This window comes from Rhineura floridana, chromosome 18, assembly GCF_030035675.1.
Source record: "Rhineura floridana isolate rRhiFlo1 chromosome 18, rRhiFlo1.hap2, whole genome shotgun sequence".
NCBI classification, from domain to species: Eukaryota; Metazoa; Chordata; class Lepidosauria; order Squamata; family Rhineuridae; genus Rhineura; species Rhineura floridana.
The window spans coordinates 13,466,550-13,480,974 of NC_084497.1; the positions used below are offsets into that span (position 1 = coordinate 13,466,550).

Consider the following 14,425-nt stretch of genomic DNA (forward strand, 5'->3'; position numbering starts at 1 on the left):
CTGGCCAGCCACTGGCGCAAGGCCTGCCTGGGGGCTGGCAGAAGGAGGGTTAAGGCTGATTGGTGCATTGGGGCTGATGGATTCGGGATGTTGTGGCATAGTGGAGGGGCCATAACGTATTGGTAGAACACATGCTTTGCATGCAAAAGGTCCCAAATTTAATGGCTGGCCTCTCCAGACTCCCGTTTCAAACCCTGGAAAGCACCTGGCAGTCAGTGAAGACAATACTGAGCTACATGGATCAAGGGTCTCACCGGGGATAAGAAAAGCCCCTCTATTCCTATTTAAATCAGCCATTTTTTTGGCCCATGAGGACCAGGATCTTGCATTGTATGTAGAAGAAGGACCAGCCCTCAGTAGCAGAGCAGTCCCAGGTTCAGCCCCCAGCATTTCCAGATTGGTCTCAGAGAGAGCCTGCTCTGAAGCCCTGGAGAGCCATGGCCAGTCCAGGAAGGCAATGCTAGTTGAGGTGGACCACTGGCCTGGCTCAGTATAAAGCTGCTTCTGCTGTGGTGGGTGGGTGGTGCCGTGAGTTGATTGACTTGCCACATGTGTGGGCATCATTGATGGCGCTGTAGCTGACTGGAGTCAGTCAGTGGAGGTTTGCTCATTTGGGCAAGGGGTCACTCAGGGCTTGGAAAAGTTACTGTTTTAAACTACAAGTCCCATCAGCCCCAGCCACCATAAGAACCTAAGAAGAGCCTGCTGGATCAGGCCAGTGGCCCATCTAGTCCAGCATCCTGTTCTCACAGCGGCCAACCAGGTGCCTGGGGGAAGCCCGCAAGCAGGACCCGAGTGCAAGAACACTCTCCCCTCCTGAGGCTTTTGGCAACTGGTTTTCAGAAGCACGCTGCCTCTGACTAGGGTGGCAGAGCACAGCCATCATGGCTAGTAGCCATTGATAGCCCTGTCCTTCATGAATTTGTCTAATCTTCTTTTAAAGCCATCCAAGCTGGCCACTGGATTGGGCTGATGGGAGCTGTAGTTCAAAAAAGTAACTTTTCCAAACTCTGGGGTCACTGCCCCATTAACCTCAGCCAGCCCCCACCTGCCTGCCTTACTTCCTTCTCACGGGCTCTGGCCCCACCTGCTGTTGGTGTTCCTGCCTTCCACCCTACCGGTCCCAATGGGCACCAACCACCACTAGTGGTGGCACTGACAGTTTCTAGGAGCACTGTCAGCTGTTTTTAATGCAATTTTTGTACTTCCTGGTTGTTTTTCACCTTCCCTGTTGGGCTGATCCTTCAGTGGATATGGTGACCAACCATTCCACCAGCATAGCAGCAATATATATCTCTGTGGTCCCTGCAGAGTGTGAGTTTAGGATTGCTCTGCCCGGGGCTGGGCCAAGTCATTTTGCTGCTTGAAGTGATGGATAACATGGTGCCCCCTCCATGTTCCACATACAGAAGCCGGCTGGACTGGCAGTTTAATCTTAGTTCAACAATGGTGACAGATTAGCATGATCCTAATGGAGGACAGCAGTGGGGCATATTAGGGACCCCGGGGCAAGCCATGTGGCAACAGAGGGGAATGACTAGGGGGCTCCGGAGGAGCAGCTGGGGGCTACTGCTGCTCCCCAGTGTCTGCCACGTGACATCATTCTGCCTAATGGTAGGGTTGGCCCTTGCCCTGCCCTTCACTCCATGTTGGCTGTTTTCACTCCATGTTGGCCCTGGAGTTCTCTTCCGTTGCAGTGTGAGCCACCTTGTGGACTTAGGTTTCTGGGGCCCTACTCCCATTTAGGGATGGGGGAGAAATCTGATTCAGTTTGCATTTGAAAGTGGGCCTCTGCAATTTGCACCTTCTACAACTATATGCAAATCGAAGCCCAGCCATCTTTTCACATAATAAGCGTCTCTTCAGGTGATGGGTACCTAAATGCACATACTAGTGAAAACAGCATACAACATGCATAGTATTAGGGAAATTGCTTTGCAATAAAAAAGTGTACATTAGGTAAATCTGCATGCAAAAGAAGAAACTGAGAGACACCAGAATTGACAGATTCGCCTGCCTCTTCTCTCCCATATTGGCCTTTCCTGGTGTCAGCCGTCCCCCCCCCCCGCTCAGTCTGCCGCATTTATCTTCTTAGTATAACTCTGGATAGACAGCTGGAAGTGTTGGTTGGTATTCAGCTCAGGTCGGAAGACGACGATGTAGGCCTTCGGGGCGAAGTAGCTTCCGAAGATCCCAAAGAGGGTAGAGAGGAGGGTGGTGATGTGAACCGCTGTGAGGTACTTGCCTCTGTAGAGGCCAAGGGTGGTTGAGTACACGGTGAAGGAGGCAAAATAGATGAGGAGGCTGAAGGTGATGCACTTGGCCTCGTTGTAGCTGTTGGGCAGGTCTTTCCCCATATAGCTGATGGTAAAGCAAGCGATGCCCAACAGGCCGTTGTAGATCATCCAGAAAACGGTGTTGCCCTGACTGCACTCCAGGACAATCAGGCTTTCAAAGGCATTGTAGTTCTTGTGGGGGACCGGCGGGCTAGTGCTCACGGAGATGAGGACCAACGTGCTTAGCAGCCCTGCGATGGCTCCAATGAGCAGGCCGGGCCCGTGATACCTCCGCCAGGCCTCGTATAGGCCTGGAGACCTGGAGGCCATCTTGAAGATAATGACGATCTGGGTGGAGCGGGCGGCCATGCAGGAGAGGCAGACGCAGAAGCTAACAGTGTACACCGGCAATCTCACCAGGCAAGAGAGCCTGCCCGGGACCCCGAAGAAGAAATAGAGGCTGGAGCTGGCACAGGCCAGAGAGCCCAGCATGGTGAAGCACATCCAACCCCCGGCCGACCTCACGACAGGTGTGTGAAGGCTCCTCACAAAGACGGCCGCGGTCCCAGCCACCAGCAACAGCAACAGGGTGGTGGCCACCAGCAGGGCCAAAGAGATGTAGTCGTTCCAAGGCAGGAACACAGTTGTGCGGTCAAAGCAGGTCTCGCTTCTGGCTGGAGCCCACTGGTCTGCCCGGCACTTCTGGCAGGTATACACATCTGTGGGATGGGAGTGGAAGTCAGCAGAGGGGAGAAGCAGCCACGTTCCCCAACATGAAGGGTGGGTCTCTGGGGGCAAGGCTCTGCTCCCAGCCAGAGAGGAAACTTATTTACAGGAGGTCTCTGTGAGGCACTGGAAGTTACTGGAACCGCCAATCTGGAAGAGGTTCAGAGGAGGGCTACAAAGATGATCAGGGGACTGGAAACAAAGCCTTAGAGGAGAGACTGGAAGAACTGGGCATGTTTAGCCTGGAGAAGAGAAGACTGATAGCACTTTGTCCTTGAAAGGTTGCCACACAGAGCAGAGCCAGGATCTCTTCTCGATCATCCCAGGGTGCAGGACATGGAATAATGGGCTCAAGTTACAGGAAGCCAAATTTTGGCTGAACACCAGGGAAAACTTCCTAACTGTTAGAGCGGTACGACAATGGGACCCATGACCTAGGGAGATGGTGGGCTCTCCAACACTGGATGCCTTCAAGAGGCAGCTGGACAGCCACCTGTCGGAAATGCTTTAAGTTGGATTCCTGCATTGAGCAGGGGGTTGGACTCAATGGCCTTATAGGCTCCTTCCGATTCTATGATTCTTTGACAGATTATGCAAAATGTCTGACTTTTATCCCTTACTCAGTCTGAAACTGCATCAAAGGTGTATCCTTACTTTTTAGGCAAAAAGCAGTATATAAGTTCTGTAATTATCATCACTACATATTAATTGCTAGGCATTGCAAACAGTAAAAAACATTAAAATGTTGAAAGCAAAGATAGGTGGACAAATAGATAGGGAGGTGATGGGCTCTCCAACACTGGAGGCCTTCAAGAGGCAGCTGGACAGCCACCTGTCGGGGATGCTTTAAGTTGGATTCCTGCATTCAGCAGGGGGTTGGACTCGATGGCCTTATGGGCCCCTTCCAATTCTATGATTCTACAAATGTGCAAGCAAAGCTGGATATATTTTCCCCTCTTCTGCAAGACTGGTGACACAACTGGGCCTTAGTGCAATCTATATATTGCAATGCCTCACAGTCTGGGATAGGTGAGGGTTGCACTCTGGCAAGTAAGTGGCTGAGCTCTCCTAATACCATACAGGGCAGGGGTATTATTAGGGGTCCACTAATGGTTTGGATTGGAAAGCAAAAGAGGTTTAATAGTTTGAAAGATGTTTACCGCCCTGGGCTCCTGCTGGGAAGAAGGGCGGGATATAAATCAAATAGTAAATAAATAAATAAATAAATAAAGATGTTTTTAAAGTGAATCTTAAAAAATGTAACATGAGCATCGAGAACTGGGAAGTCTTAGCCCATGAGAGTCCCAGTTGGAGGTCGGCTATTATCAAAGGTGCTATGGACTTTGAAGAAGCACGAGTACAGGGCGAAAGGGACAAACAAGCTAAGCGGAAGGCACGTCAAGCAAATCCTCATCATGACCATCTTCCATCTGGAAACCTTTGTCCTCACTGTGGGAGGCTGTGTGGATCCAGAATTGGCCTCCACAGTCACTTACAGACCCACCGTTAAAGACCTTATCTTGGAAGACAATCTTACTCGGCCACGAGTGATCGCCAGTGAATGAAAATGAATGTATTAGGGCAGCCTTTCCCAACTAGTGGGCCTCCAGATGTTGTTGGACCACAACTCCCATCAGCCTCAGCCAGCATTGCCAATGGTCAGGAAAGATGGAAATTGTGGTCCAAGAACATCTGGTGGCCTACTAGTTGGGAAAGGCTGTATTAGGGGGTCTTTTGCACCTATTCCCAGATCTCTCTCTCTCTCTCTCTCTCCCTCTCGCTCTCTTCAAAAATTACTTTTCTTACAGGGTGACTGGGCATGCTGCACAAGGCATCCTCCCACCATCTTAATTTGCATGTATACATATACATTGACTTATGCACGTAGGAGTATAGAAGGAAAGGAGGAGACAGCCTAAGAAAAGAGAAATGCTCAGAGAAGGGGAGAGGATCTCAGAGCCGGGGAAGAGAGCAGAGAGGTGCCTCATGTGGGCTGGAGCTGTGGAGGAATGTTGAACTTCACATCCCAATTTCCATTAATCAGCCAAACATTGCTGGAGCTCTCCCCCCATCCCAGTTTCTTATAATGAGCTTGTGAGTTGCAGGTATTGCCCCTTCCAGATGCCTTGAGATTTTGTCAGCTGAGGACACTAGAATAAGCCAGGCTGAAAGCCAGGCCTGCAATGCACCTGGTTAAAGAAATCTGAGAGCCCAACCCCATGCATGCCTACTCGGAAGTAAGTTCTGTTGAATGCAGTGACGCTTAATCTCAAATAAATGGGTTAGAATTGGAGCCGTAGGCTGTGTACACACTACCAGCTTAAAACACAGCTAAATTGTCAATTTTCCTCAATTTAGATAGATAGATAGACACCTTGGGGAAATTAAAATTGTGGATAGCATCTTATCAACAACGTTTTTTTTAAAAAAACTGGATTTTTTTAAAAGAGGAACAGTTAAGGGGAAGGGTCTGGAGATCTTGGTGTCATTGCAAAAGGGCCCTTGACTGCATCCTTACTACAAGATACAGAGGTGGTGGTGAAAGTGAAGGAGCAGCCTTTGTCTCTGCCACTGTCACCCTCCCAGCTGCTGGGATCAGTGAACCCTCCCTGGCCCCAGGACATTTCCATGCCGCTCTCTGTCCTTCTGAGGCCTTTCCTGTTCCTGGCCAAGCCTTCGGCTCAGAGGGTGCAGGTGTGTGACCACAATCCCCGGGCTGAAACCACAAAGCTCAGGAACACCAACCAAGTGTGGGGGCGAGGGCTCATGATGCAGTGAGATGCTGGCAGGCAGCGAGGCCTGGAGAATTCCAGAAGACCAAGGAAACTGGGGGGGGGATGCCAATGGGGTCTGAGTGGTGGGGGCAACTGCTCCCTCCCAAACCCAACCCCCTTGAACAGAGCAAAAGCTTCCGTTCATGTCTATGGAAAACTTGGGAAGACTTGCGTGGAGAAATCTAGAGTTGTAGCCAACTGAATTTTACTCAGAGTAGACCTATTGAAATTAATGGACCTAAGTGGGTCATGTCTAGTAACTTCAATGGGTCTACTCTGAGTAGGACTAGCACTGGCTACAACCCATAATTTCTCCCTCACCCTCTGTCATTTTATTGCTGGTTCCTCCATGGTTTATCCTTCCTTCCTTGTATGGAGTGACGAAAAAGAGGTACAGTTGATCGTTTTAAAGCATTATTTGACATTTCCATGCCATCCTTCCTCCATAAAATCTCAAGGGAATTATGAGGTTTCCTTCCTCCTCCCCTTTTATCCTCACAACAACCCTGTGTGGTAGGTTAGGCTGAGAGAGAGTGGCTAGCCCCATGTCTTCCAGTTCTTCCGGCTTCATGGCTGGGTTGAGATTTGAACCCAGGTCTCTCCTGTCCTAGTCCAGGATCATAACCACGACTACATCACACTAGATCTCAGGGAAGAAAGACAACACTCCCAACCCTGAGCCCCTCCCTCTAAAGCAAGATACTTGGAGAGGGCAAGCTGTGACAAAATTAAGTTTCACCATGTGCAGTAACGTATCTTGGACTATCCCTGTTTCAACTAGGAATGGGTGGATCGATCTATTTTCAGGTAGTATAAATTTCCTATGTCTTTATTCATGTCTGTTTCTTTCCAATTATGCATTAAGCTGTGATTTTTTTAAAAAAAACTGTACCAAAAAACCATATTTAAATACATATTTTATCTCAATGTGTGCATGTCTAAATATATTTTATTCTAAAATTGTTTTTAAATGCATTTTGGTACCTTTTTTGAAGCAAGAACTGTATTCCAAACTTTGGAAAAGGGCAAACTCTGCAAGATAATTTTGCTCTTATCCATGTACTGGCCCAGAAGGTGCCAATTAGGTCAGTTTGCTTAAAAATTCAGGCAAAACAAAACTGACTTTCCCCAGAGAATACCGGGAATAGTGGTTTTCCCATCACAGAGCTACAAATCCCAGCACCTTTAACAAACTACACTTCCCAGGATTCTTGAAAGCAACCTTGGCATGGAAGAGGATCTGCATCTTCAAATTCAGCCACCATACCCAGGAAGGGAAATGGGTTTGAGGGATGGCAAGCAGAAGAGTGATTGCTTGGCTCCTCTTATGCTAGGGCTGCCTTGGTCCTGCTCTGCCTGCAGATGATTCACTCACCACTTTTGTTCAAGAAGGTTCCTGGAGAACAGCCCACGCAGTGGAAACAGCACCGATGCATCCCCTGCTGCACCTTTTGCTCCCCCACTTCGCATTCCTTGGAACACACGGAGACAGGGACCTGGGGAGGAGGTGTGCGAATGTCAAGCAGCGTGGCTGGATCCAAAATGCCCACGTCCACCACTCCTATGATGATCCAACCCTGGGTTAGAATGGGTTGTGCCAACTCCCTTTTATCTGGTGAGGGAAGTTCCAGACAGGTTGACATCTCAAGTGGCTAGACCTCAAACAATAAGGATTTCCCCTCAGCAGCCCTGACGCGTCTCCTTACCTGGTTAGCCTCTGTGTGCCACAAGAGCTTGTCCTCACTGATGCTCAGGCAGTCTGGATTCCGGTCGAAGGAGCCAACGACTGTGTAGTCCCAGTCCTCCCCTGCCCACTTCCACAGGACCAGGTTGTAGCCTGCCAAGGGGTCCCCGTTGGTGTCAAAATAGACCTGGCTGTGCTTCAGGCTGAAGTTCACTCTTTTCACTTCCTTCAGGAGCTGCAGCACACACACACAGAGAGAGAGCAGTCTGAGACCCAGGTATAGGGACAAGTCCAGCCTGGTGCCCTCCAGATGTTTTGGACTACAACTCCCATCTGCCCTGGTGTAACATCTGGCCAGGTGAGGAATTCTGGAGAAGTCAGAAGGCTGCCACATTTTTGTGATTTTTTGCTGCTGCTGTTGAATAAAACTATGGAATTTGGAATTGTTTCCAGAGTTCCCCTGGGGAATAACTGCTAAACTGATTTTAAGCCTGTGGCATAGATATGCCCCACATGGCCCCCATGTGTTGACTGGGGTGGAGGCTTAAAACCAAATGAATGGGGCCTTGCTTTGCTGTAAGACCTCCCCCACATTAGCTGAACCAAATGGTCCCATTCTTAGGGTGGTCTCTGCCTTTTCTTTGATTCGGAAAACCCCACTCAGATTCTACAAACCCTTGCACAACACCAGTCATGAATTCTTCAATCAGGAAAAAAAAAAAGTGAGCACAGCACAAGGGTGGGGAACATTTGTTGCCCTCTCTCCGATTCCCATCCTCCCAGACCTTTGACTGTCTGTGCTGCTGGAAGCTGCAGTCGAACAGGCTCTCCCATCCCAAGCTTAAAGGCGTCCCCCCCCCCCAGTTAAAATCCGGAGCGCTTCCTTTTTGAACCTGACCTTCTTCCTGCCTGCCCCTGCGTAGACCAGTACAGGCTACTCAGATCACCTGGGGAAATTCTACTTGTGGCATCGCTTCGTACAGAATGTAATAGGATAGTGACCCATCCGTTGCTTCAGATGTCTGGTGAAAGCATATGTTTTCACCCAGGATTCTGTGACCCATAATACTGGAGCCTGATTTATGGGTTTGGATCCCCTGAATCTCTGCTTGATTTGCTTTTATGTGCTATTGCTTTATTTGTGTTAGGTTGTATTTTTGTTTTAATGTGTGTTGTCTTTAGTATACTGCTTAGAGATTTTTGTTACAATATTAAGCGGTTTAGAAATGCCTTTGAATAAATAAACAAAATAAGGTATGATGTGTTGGACTGCCTCATTTCTTCCCTCTTTGCTTTTAACAAAATTAACAAATTGCAAGCCAATGAAAGACTTTTAAATCCCAGCAATGTAGGAGAGAGAGTTGGATACAACTTGATTGGGTAGATCGATAGAGGTAGAGCTAGGGGGGAGCTTTTTTAGTTGACTAATTATCTGCCTTTTGACTGATTAGATAACTAGCCAATTCACAGAATCATAGGCTTCGAAAGGACCTCAAAGGTCATCCCATCCAACCCTCGGCCAATGCAGGGAATCTGCTCCTATCGTAGCCCAGATAGCAGCCCTCCAGCCTCTGTTTAAAAACCTCTAACATTATAATAAATGTGCAAAGATTTAAAACCTTGACATAAGTTCCATTTTGAGTTTATTTCAGGAAAGGAAAGGTGCTGAGCCTGACATAGATTTGATGAATAAGCTCCTGCTCACTGCTAAGCCGTCTTTAATATTTTATTTCATCTTCCTTGCTATTGTAGTAACACAGCAGAACAAACTCCAAAATAAGCAAGTGTGCCCTTAAAACTGGACCCCTATCAATGGATCAACGTTTAAATTGATAGATCTATTGCTACAACTGCTTACAGCTTGCAACCCATTACCCAACTCACCCGACTCCTGCGGGCTAGGAGCTTGTACCTGGGCAATGGCATGTGATCAGGGCCATTCACATCTCCTGTCTATTTCAGCTGCTCATGGTTAAATCAACTGTGTGCCCTTACTTGGTTGAGACTAGAGATGTGAAGGCCCCAGGAAAAAACAGAAAAGTTCAGGGAAAAAGGTGTTTTTTTCATTCCCCCCCCCATTTTTTCTGGGGGGAATAATGAAAAATGGGGGAAATGGAAATAACTTGCTTCCCCCACTTTTTAGCTTTTGAGCCTTCACTTCCCTGTTTGTACTGCCTTCAAGTCAATTCTGACTTATGGCGACCCTGTGAAGAGGGTTTTCATGAGGCTGAGAGGCAGTGACTGGTTCAAGGTCACCCGGTGAGCTTCATGGCTGTGTGGGGATTTGAACCCTGGTCTCCCAGACCTTAACCGCTACACCACACTGGCTCTTCCCTTGTTGGGACTAAATCTTGCTGAGCTCAGCAAGGCTTACATTTGAGTTATAATCAGATGGTGAAAATGCTTGCCTCTTCCAGCAAAGATGGTTACTCTGCCTTCCTGTTTCAGGTTGAATTCTGGCTAACAAGGACATTGCCAGGTACTTAAAGGACTTGGGGTACAGCACAGGACTGTGACACAAATTTGCATAACATTTACATATGCTAATTTATGTGCCGTATGGGGCTGCGGTCAGCTTGCCCTGTGCCCAGCCACCCCATAAGTAGAAAAAAGGGGGGAAAGGGCAAGAGATCCAGGGCAAAAGACTTTGGGGGTGTGGGGTGGCTCAAGTACCCTGGGTCCCACTCTAACAACTCTCCTGCTGGCCATCTTAGCATGCTCAACTAGAGAGATGGTGCAGCATCCTTGTTTAGACTGTGAGTCTTCACCATTCACAAATCGTCACCATTATTCTGATTTTGTTTTGCATCTTGGAATCTCAGGAAAGCTTCCAGCAGGGGGTGGGCAGCGCAGTGGGCTACACCTCTCATCACCCTTGACCACTGGGCCATGCTGGCTGGGGCTGATGGGAATAGTATCTGGAGGGCCACAGCTTGGCCTGGAGCGATCTGTTTTTTCCATGGAGACCCCAGCAGGAACGCCGTTTGGCACCCTCCCTGACAGAAGGGGGGGGAGAGAGAGAGGTCCACCTGCCACGGGTAGACGGTGCCCTTGTGGCACACACCAGTCTGGCAGCCCAGCAGGTGATGCAGGCTGTGCGCCACACTATACACAGCCGAGTACACACTGAAAGCGCCCTGTGTGTCGTATGGTGACGGCTCCTGCCTGTCAAGCGGCCTGCGGAACCCGGAACGTAGCTGGCTGCACGGCTGCCTGCAATCCAGGCAGGAGGTGGAGCCGTCCCGGTGCTCCAGGTGGGCACCTGCTTTCTCTGACCCTGCAAAAGCTGCTTCAAACTCCTTCATTCCCAAGAGGTGTGTCTGCTTGATTGCTATCCCGATGACTGTGCCGATGCCACGAATGCCGTGGATCTGCCAGATTTCTGTGGCCAGCGACCAATCCTCAGTGCCTAGCCACACCTTCCCAGTCACGTTCTGTCGAACAACCTCCTGGAAGAAAGGGAGAGCATTGCGTTTGTTGGCGAAGACGATAACCACTTTGGCAGTAGAGTCAACCACGTCCAGCACAGTTTTTGCCAGCTCGGTGCTGCCAACATTCTTGTTGGTAGGAATGATTCCCTGGTAGGCAAAGCAGATCTCTCTCCTGGTGGCAGCTTCATGCAGCATCTGCAGGCCCTGGCGTCCGTAGTCATTGTCACTGCCCACCACGGCCACCCAGATCCACTTGAAAGTCTCCAGCAAGCGTACCATGGCGTCCACCTGCAGGCAGTCACTGGGGATGGTGCGCAGGAAGGAGGGGAAGATATGCTTATTGCTAAGTGTCGGACTGGAGGCTTCGTAGCTGACCTGGAAGAGAGGCAACAAGGCAGGAAGGAGAAGGCATGGAAGCAGCAGTACTCGATGGAGATCAGCCCCCTCCATTTTGTCAAATTCCAACTCTCAACAGCCCCAGTACCCCCCACCATGGCCATCGGAGATTGTGGGAGGTAGAGTCCAGCGACATCTGGAAGACCACAGGCTCCCCTGCCCCGATGCATGTGGAGGAAGAAATTGGGTGCAGAGATGAAAGCGGAGTATCCTCTAGCAACATCACTGATCATCACAGAGTCACAGGCCGGATGCATCTTCTTGCTAGGAGCACACCAGCCACGTTGAGCTCCTCTTGACATCTTTATCCTCAGACCAAAGACCCTGCTGCCTAGGTGTTCCCTCCCATGCACACACACACTCCCCAGCATTCCACTCTGCTGAAGGCTCTCCTCTGCCTCATCTATGCTTTCATGGACATGATCCACCAGGAAGCTCTTCCAAGTACAACTTCCCGTGGGTTGCCATGCCTTTACTTTGCAATAGCCTCACCTCCACTAACAAAGAGGCTATGTATTTACTTTGGTGAAAGGTATACTAGTTGTGCAACGTGTTGTTGACAGTTTAAAACCAGAACCAACAGGATCCCAAATGGCAGTCTGGTCTGGAGTCAGCCCCTAACATCTTAGGGAAGCTGCTGATGCCAGTTTTGGCCTGCCACCCTGCCGCCACCCTCGTTTTTTCCCCTGGGGCTGCACTCAGCTACCCAGCTGAATGGCAGAACAGGTAAGGCCAGGTGAGGACGTCAGGGCCAGAGGGCAGCAGAGGAGATGGCTCCCACCTGGGGACACTTTGCCCAGGAGCCTCCCAAACCTTGCTTTGGGACTGCAGAAGGGAAGAATGCCCCCCTGGCCCCATCAGCCAGGGGACAAAGGGCTGGTGGGTTAGGAGTTGTCTCTGTTGCATGCTGCCTTAAGGATTATTTGGCCGAAAGGCAGGATAAAAATCTTAAAATCTTTAACAACAATAATAATGCAGTCATGAATGTGCATGTACAACAGGAGTGGTTGACCTGTGGTCCTCCAGACGTCGTTGGCCTAAACTCCCATCATCCCATGCTGGCTGTGGCTGATGGGGAACTAGAATCTAGCAACATCTGGAGGGCGCCCATTTGGGGAAGGCTGCTCAATCCACTCGCTCTTGCTGGCCCCTCTTCTTACTGGTCTCCCATTCTCCAGCCCAGAATGGACTGCCTGGGAGTAACTCTGCCCTGGATATGAAGACTGGGAACTCCCTTCTACCCAAGTCAGACCGTTGATTCACCTAGCGTAGTATGGCCTGGCCTGGCCGGGAGAAATTCTCCAGGGCAGCCTTCCCCATACCCATGGCCCTCTAGATCCCAACTCCCATCATCCCTAGGCCTGGCCATGCTGGCTGGGCAGTGGTGGCTTCATGTCAGCACCTTGGCCAGCTCCTGGAGAGTTCAGACTAAAACCCAGTGGATTCCACTGCCCCACTGACAAGTAGCCACCAGCCTCCAGCGTGGCTGGGGCTGATGGGAGCTGTACTCCACAGCTGGAGAAGGCACCTCTAACCCCTCAAGTCCCACTATTTTGTGGCCTTACCTGTGGCATACGGAAGATGCCCAGCAGACTGGCTGTCATGATAGCGTTCTCACTGGTGTCTGGTCCAATTGCAGCCACGGCCTTGGGCACATAGAAGGTGTAGTTGGCAGCCACCGTCAGGTAGCGATTACTGCAACAGCCATCTCCACCCTGGGACAGGAGGCTCAGCGTGGCGTAGATGGTGGCCGACAGACAGCAGGTGTCGTAGATCTCATACCCCAGTGTGACATTGGGCAAGAGGCTACTAGAGTTACTGATTTCCTCCACCGCAAACCGCATTGCCTGGACGAGGTGGTAGCTGTGGTGACTCGCGTTGTACATACTGCAGAAACGATGAAAAGCCACCGTGGGACGTGGAACTGAAGAATCCCAAGTGGGACACAAAGAAATACTGCATTCTGGAGTGCCCCTGTTCAGTGCCTTCTCCAAGCCTTGGAGATGGTGGGGATTGAACCTGGGACCTTCTGCATGCAAGTCAGATGCTCTGCCACTGAGCTATGGCGTTTCTTGTGGATGGGTGTTGTTGTTTTGATTACAAAATCAATGGCACTCACACCCAAAGATCGGAGCTATAGATTCATTTAGTCAGCTTTGGAGAAAGTGATTTTTCCTCCTCATCCTCTCTCATAATACTATAATTTCAGGTCTCCCAATGAAGCTGGGGGGGGTTAGGAGATTAATCACAGATATGTTGCCACACATTGTATAACTAAGTTATGGTACTCACTGACGCAAAATATGGTGATGGATGATGGCTGGGATTAGACAAATTCATGGAAGGGGCAAGGTCTATCAGTGGCTGTAAGACATGATGGCAGTATGGAACCTTCCATGTTCAGAATGGGCATTGCCCTGGGCACCAGTTGCTATAGGGAAGGAAAGGCAGAGGGCTTGAAGGCTTCCCGGTGGCATTTGGTCGGTCACTGTGCCAAACAGGAAGGTGGACCTTTGATGTGGCACAGCATAGCTCTTCTTATGCCTTTTCAGCTAAATTGCCACTCAAAGTGATGTTCAATTAAAAAAAACCTAATAAAAGTTAGAAATGAGTAAAATATCAAAACTGATTAACCATAGTTTTTAAAAATAACTAGTTGCAAATCAGTAGGATGTCTGTCCATTGCCAGTGAATACCTGGGGCGAGGAAGGAACTGTCTTAAAATGGCCATGAAAAGCACATAGGAAGGGCCCCATCCTTGTCTCCACAGAAAAGGAGGTCCAGAGGATGTGCGCCACCACCACAGACGAGGCCCCGTTGCCCATGATCTTCTCTATGATCACGCAGGATGGTGGGATAGCAGATAGAGCCTCACTTGAAGATGCAAGGGTGTACATTGAAGTTGTTCCTTCAAGCACTTGACACATTAAAGTCACTTTCATATTTCCCATTCTACACCATTATTTGCCCTTTTGCCAGGATAAAATATAGCGCACACAGACCACGTTTCCCAAACAAATATTACACCATCCTCAGCATTACCAGCTCCTGTCACTTACCTCTCACAAATGTCAACCTCTGGCTTAGTTTTCTGGCTTTTGGTAATGTTGCTACGGTGAATTGGGAACAACCCTGCAA

The 14,425-nt window shown here is 49.6% G+C and overlaps 1 protein-coding gene across 1 annotated transcript; it reads right to left on the reverse strand.

Annotated features, from left to right (window-relative positions):
* Positions 1 to 1,893: 1,893 nt before the first annotated feature.
* On the reverse strand, positions 1,894 to 14,425 carry TAS1R1 (taste 1 receptor member 1). Its single transcript, XM_061602109.1, has 6 exons — positions 14,347 to 14,425; positions 12,853 to 13,174; positions 10,490 to 11,266; positions 7,483 to 7,695; positions 7,152 to 7,272; positions 1,894 to 2,995 (listed from the first exon to the last, which is right to left on the reverse strand). The coding sequence occupies exons 2-6, from the start codon at positions 13,171 to 13,173 to the stop codon at positions 2,070 to 2,072; spliced, it is 2,358 nt and encodes a 785-aa protein (XP_061458093.1). The 5' UTR covers position 13,174; positions 14,347 to 14,425; the 3' UTR covers positions 1,894 to 2,069.

Excerpts from the sequence above, each read along its gene's own strand:
- TAS1R1 (XM_061602109.1), bottom strand. The coding sequence starts at position 13,173 with ATGTACAACGCGAGTCACCACAGCTACCACCTCGTCCAGGCAATGCGG. Across the intron at positions 7,696-10,489 it reads GCACCGTCTACCCGTGGCAG|CTCCTGAAGGAAGTGAAAAG; the intron begins GTGGACCTCTCT and ends TGTGTGCTGCAG. Across the intron at positions 7,273-7,482 it reads GGCACACAGAGGCTAACCAG|GTCCCTGTCTCCGTGTGTTC; the intron begins GTAAGGAGACGC and ends CCTCCTCCCCAG.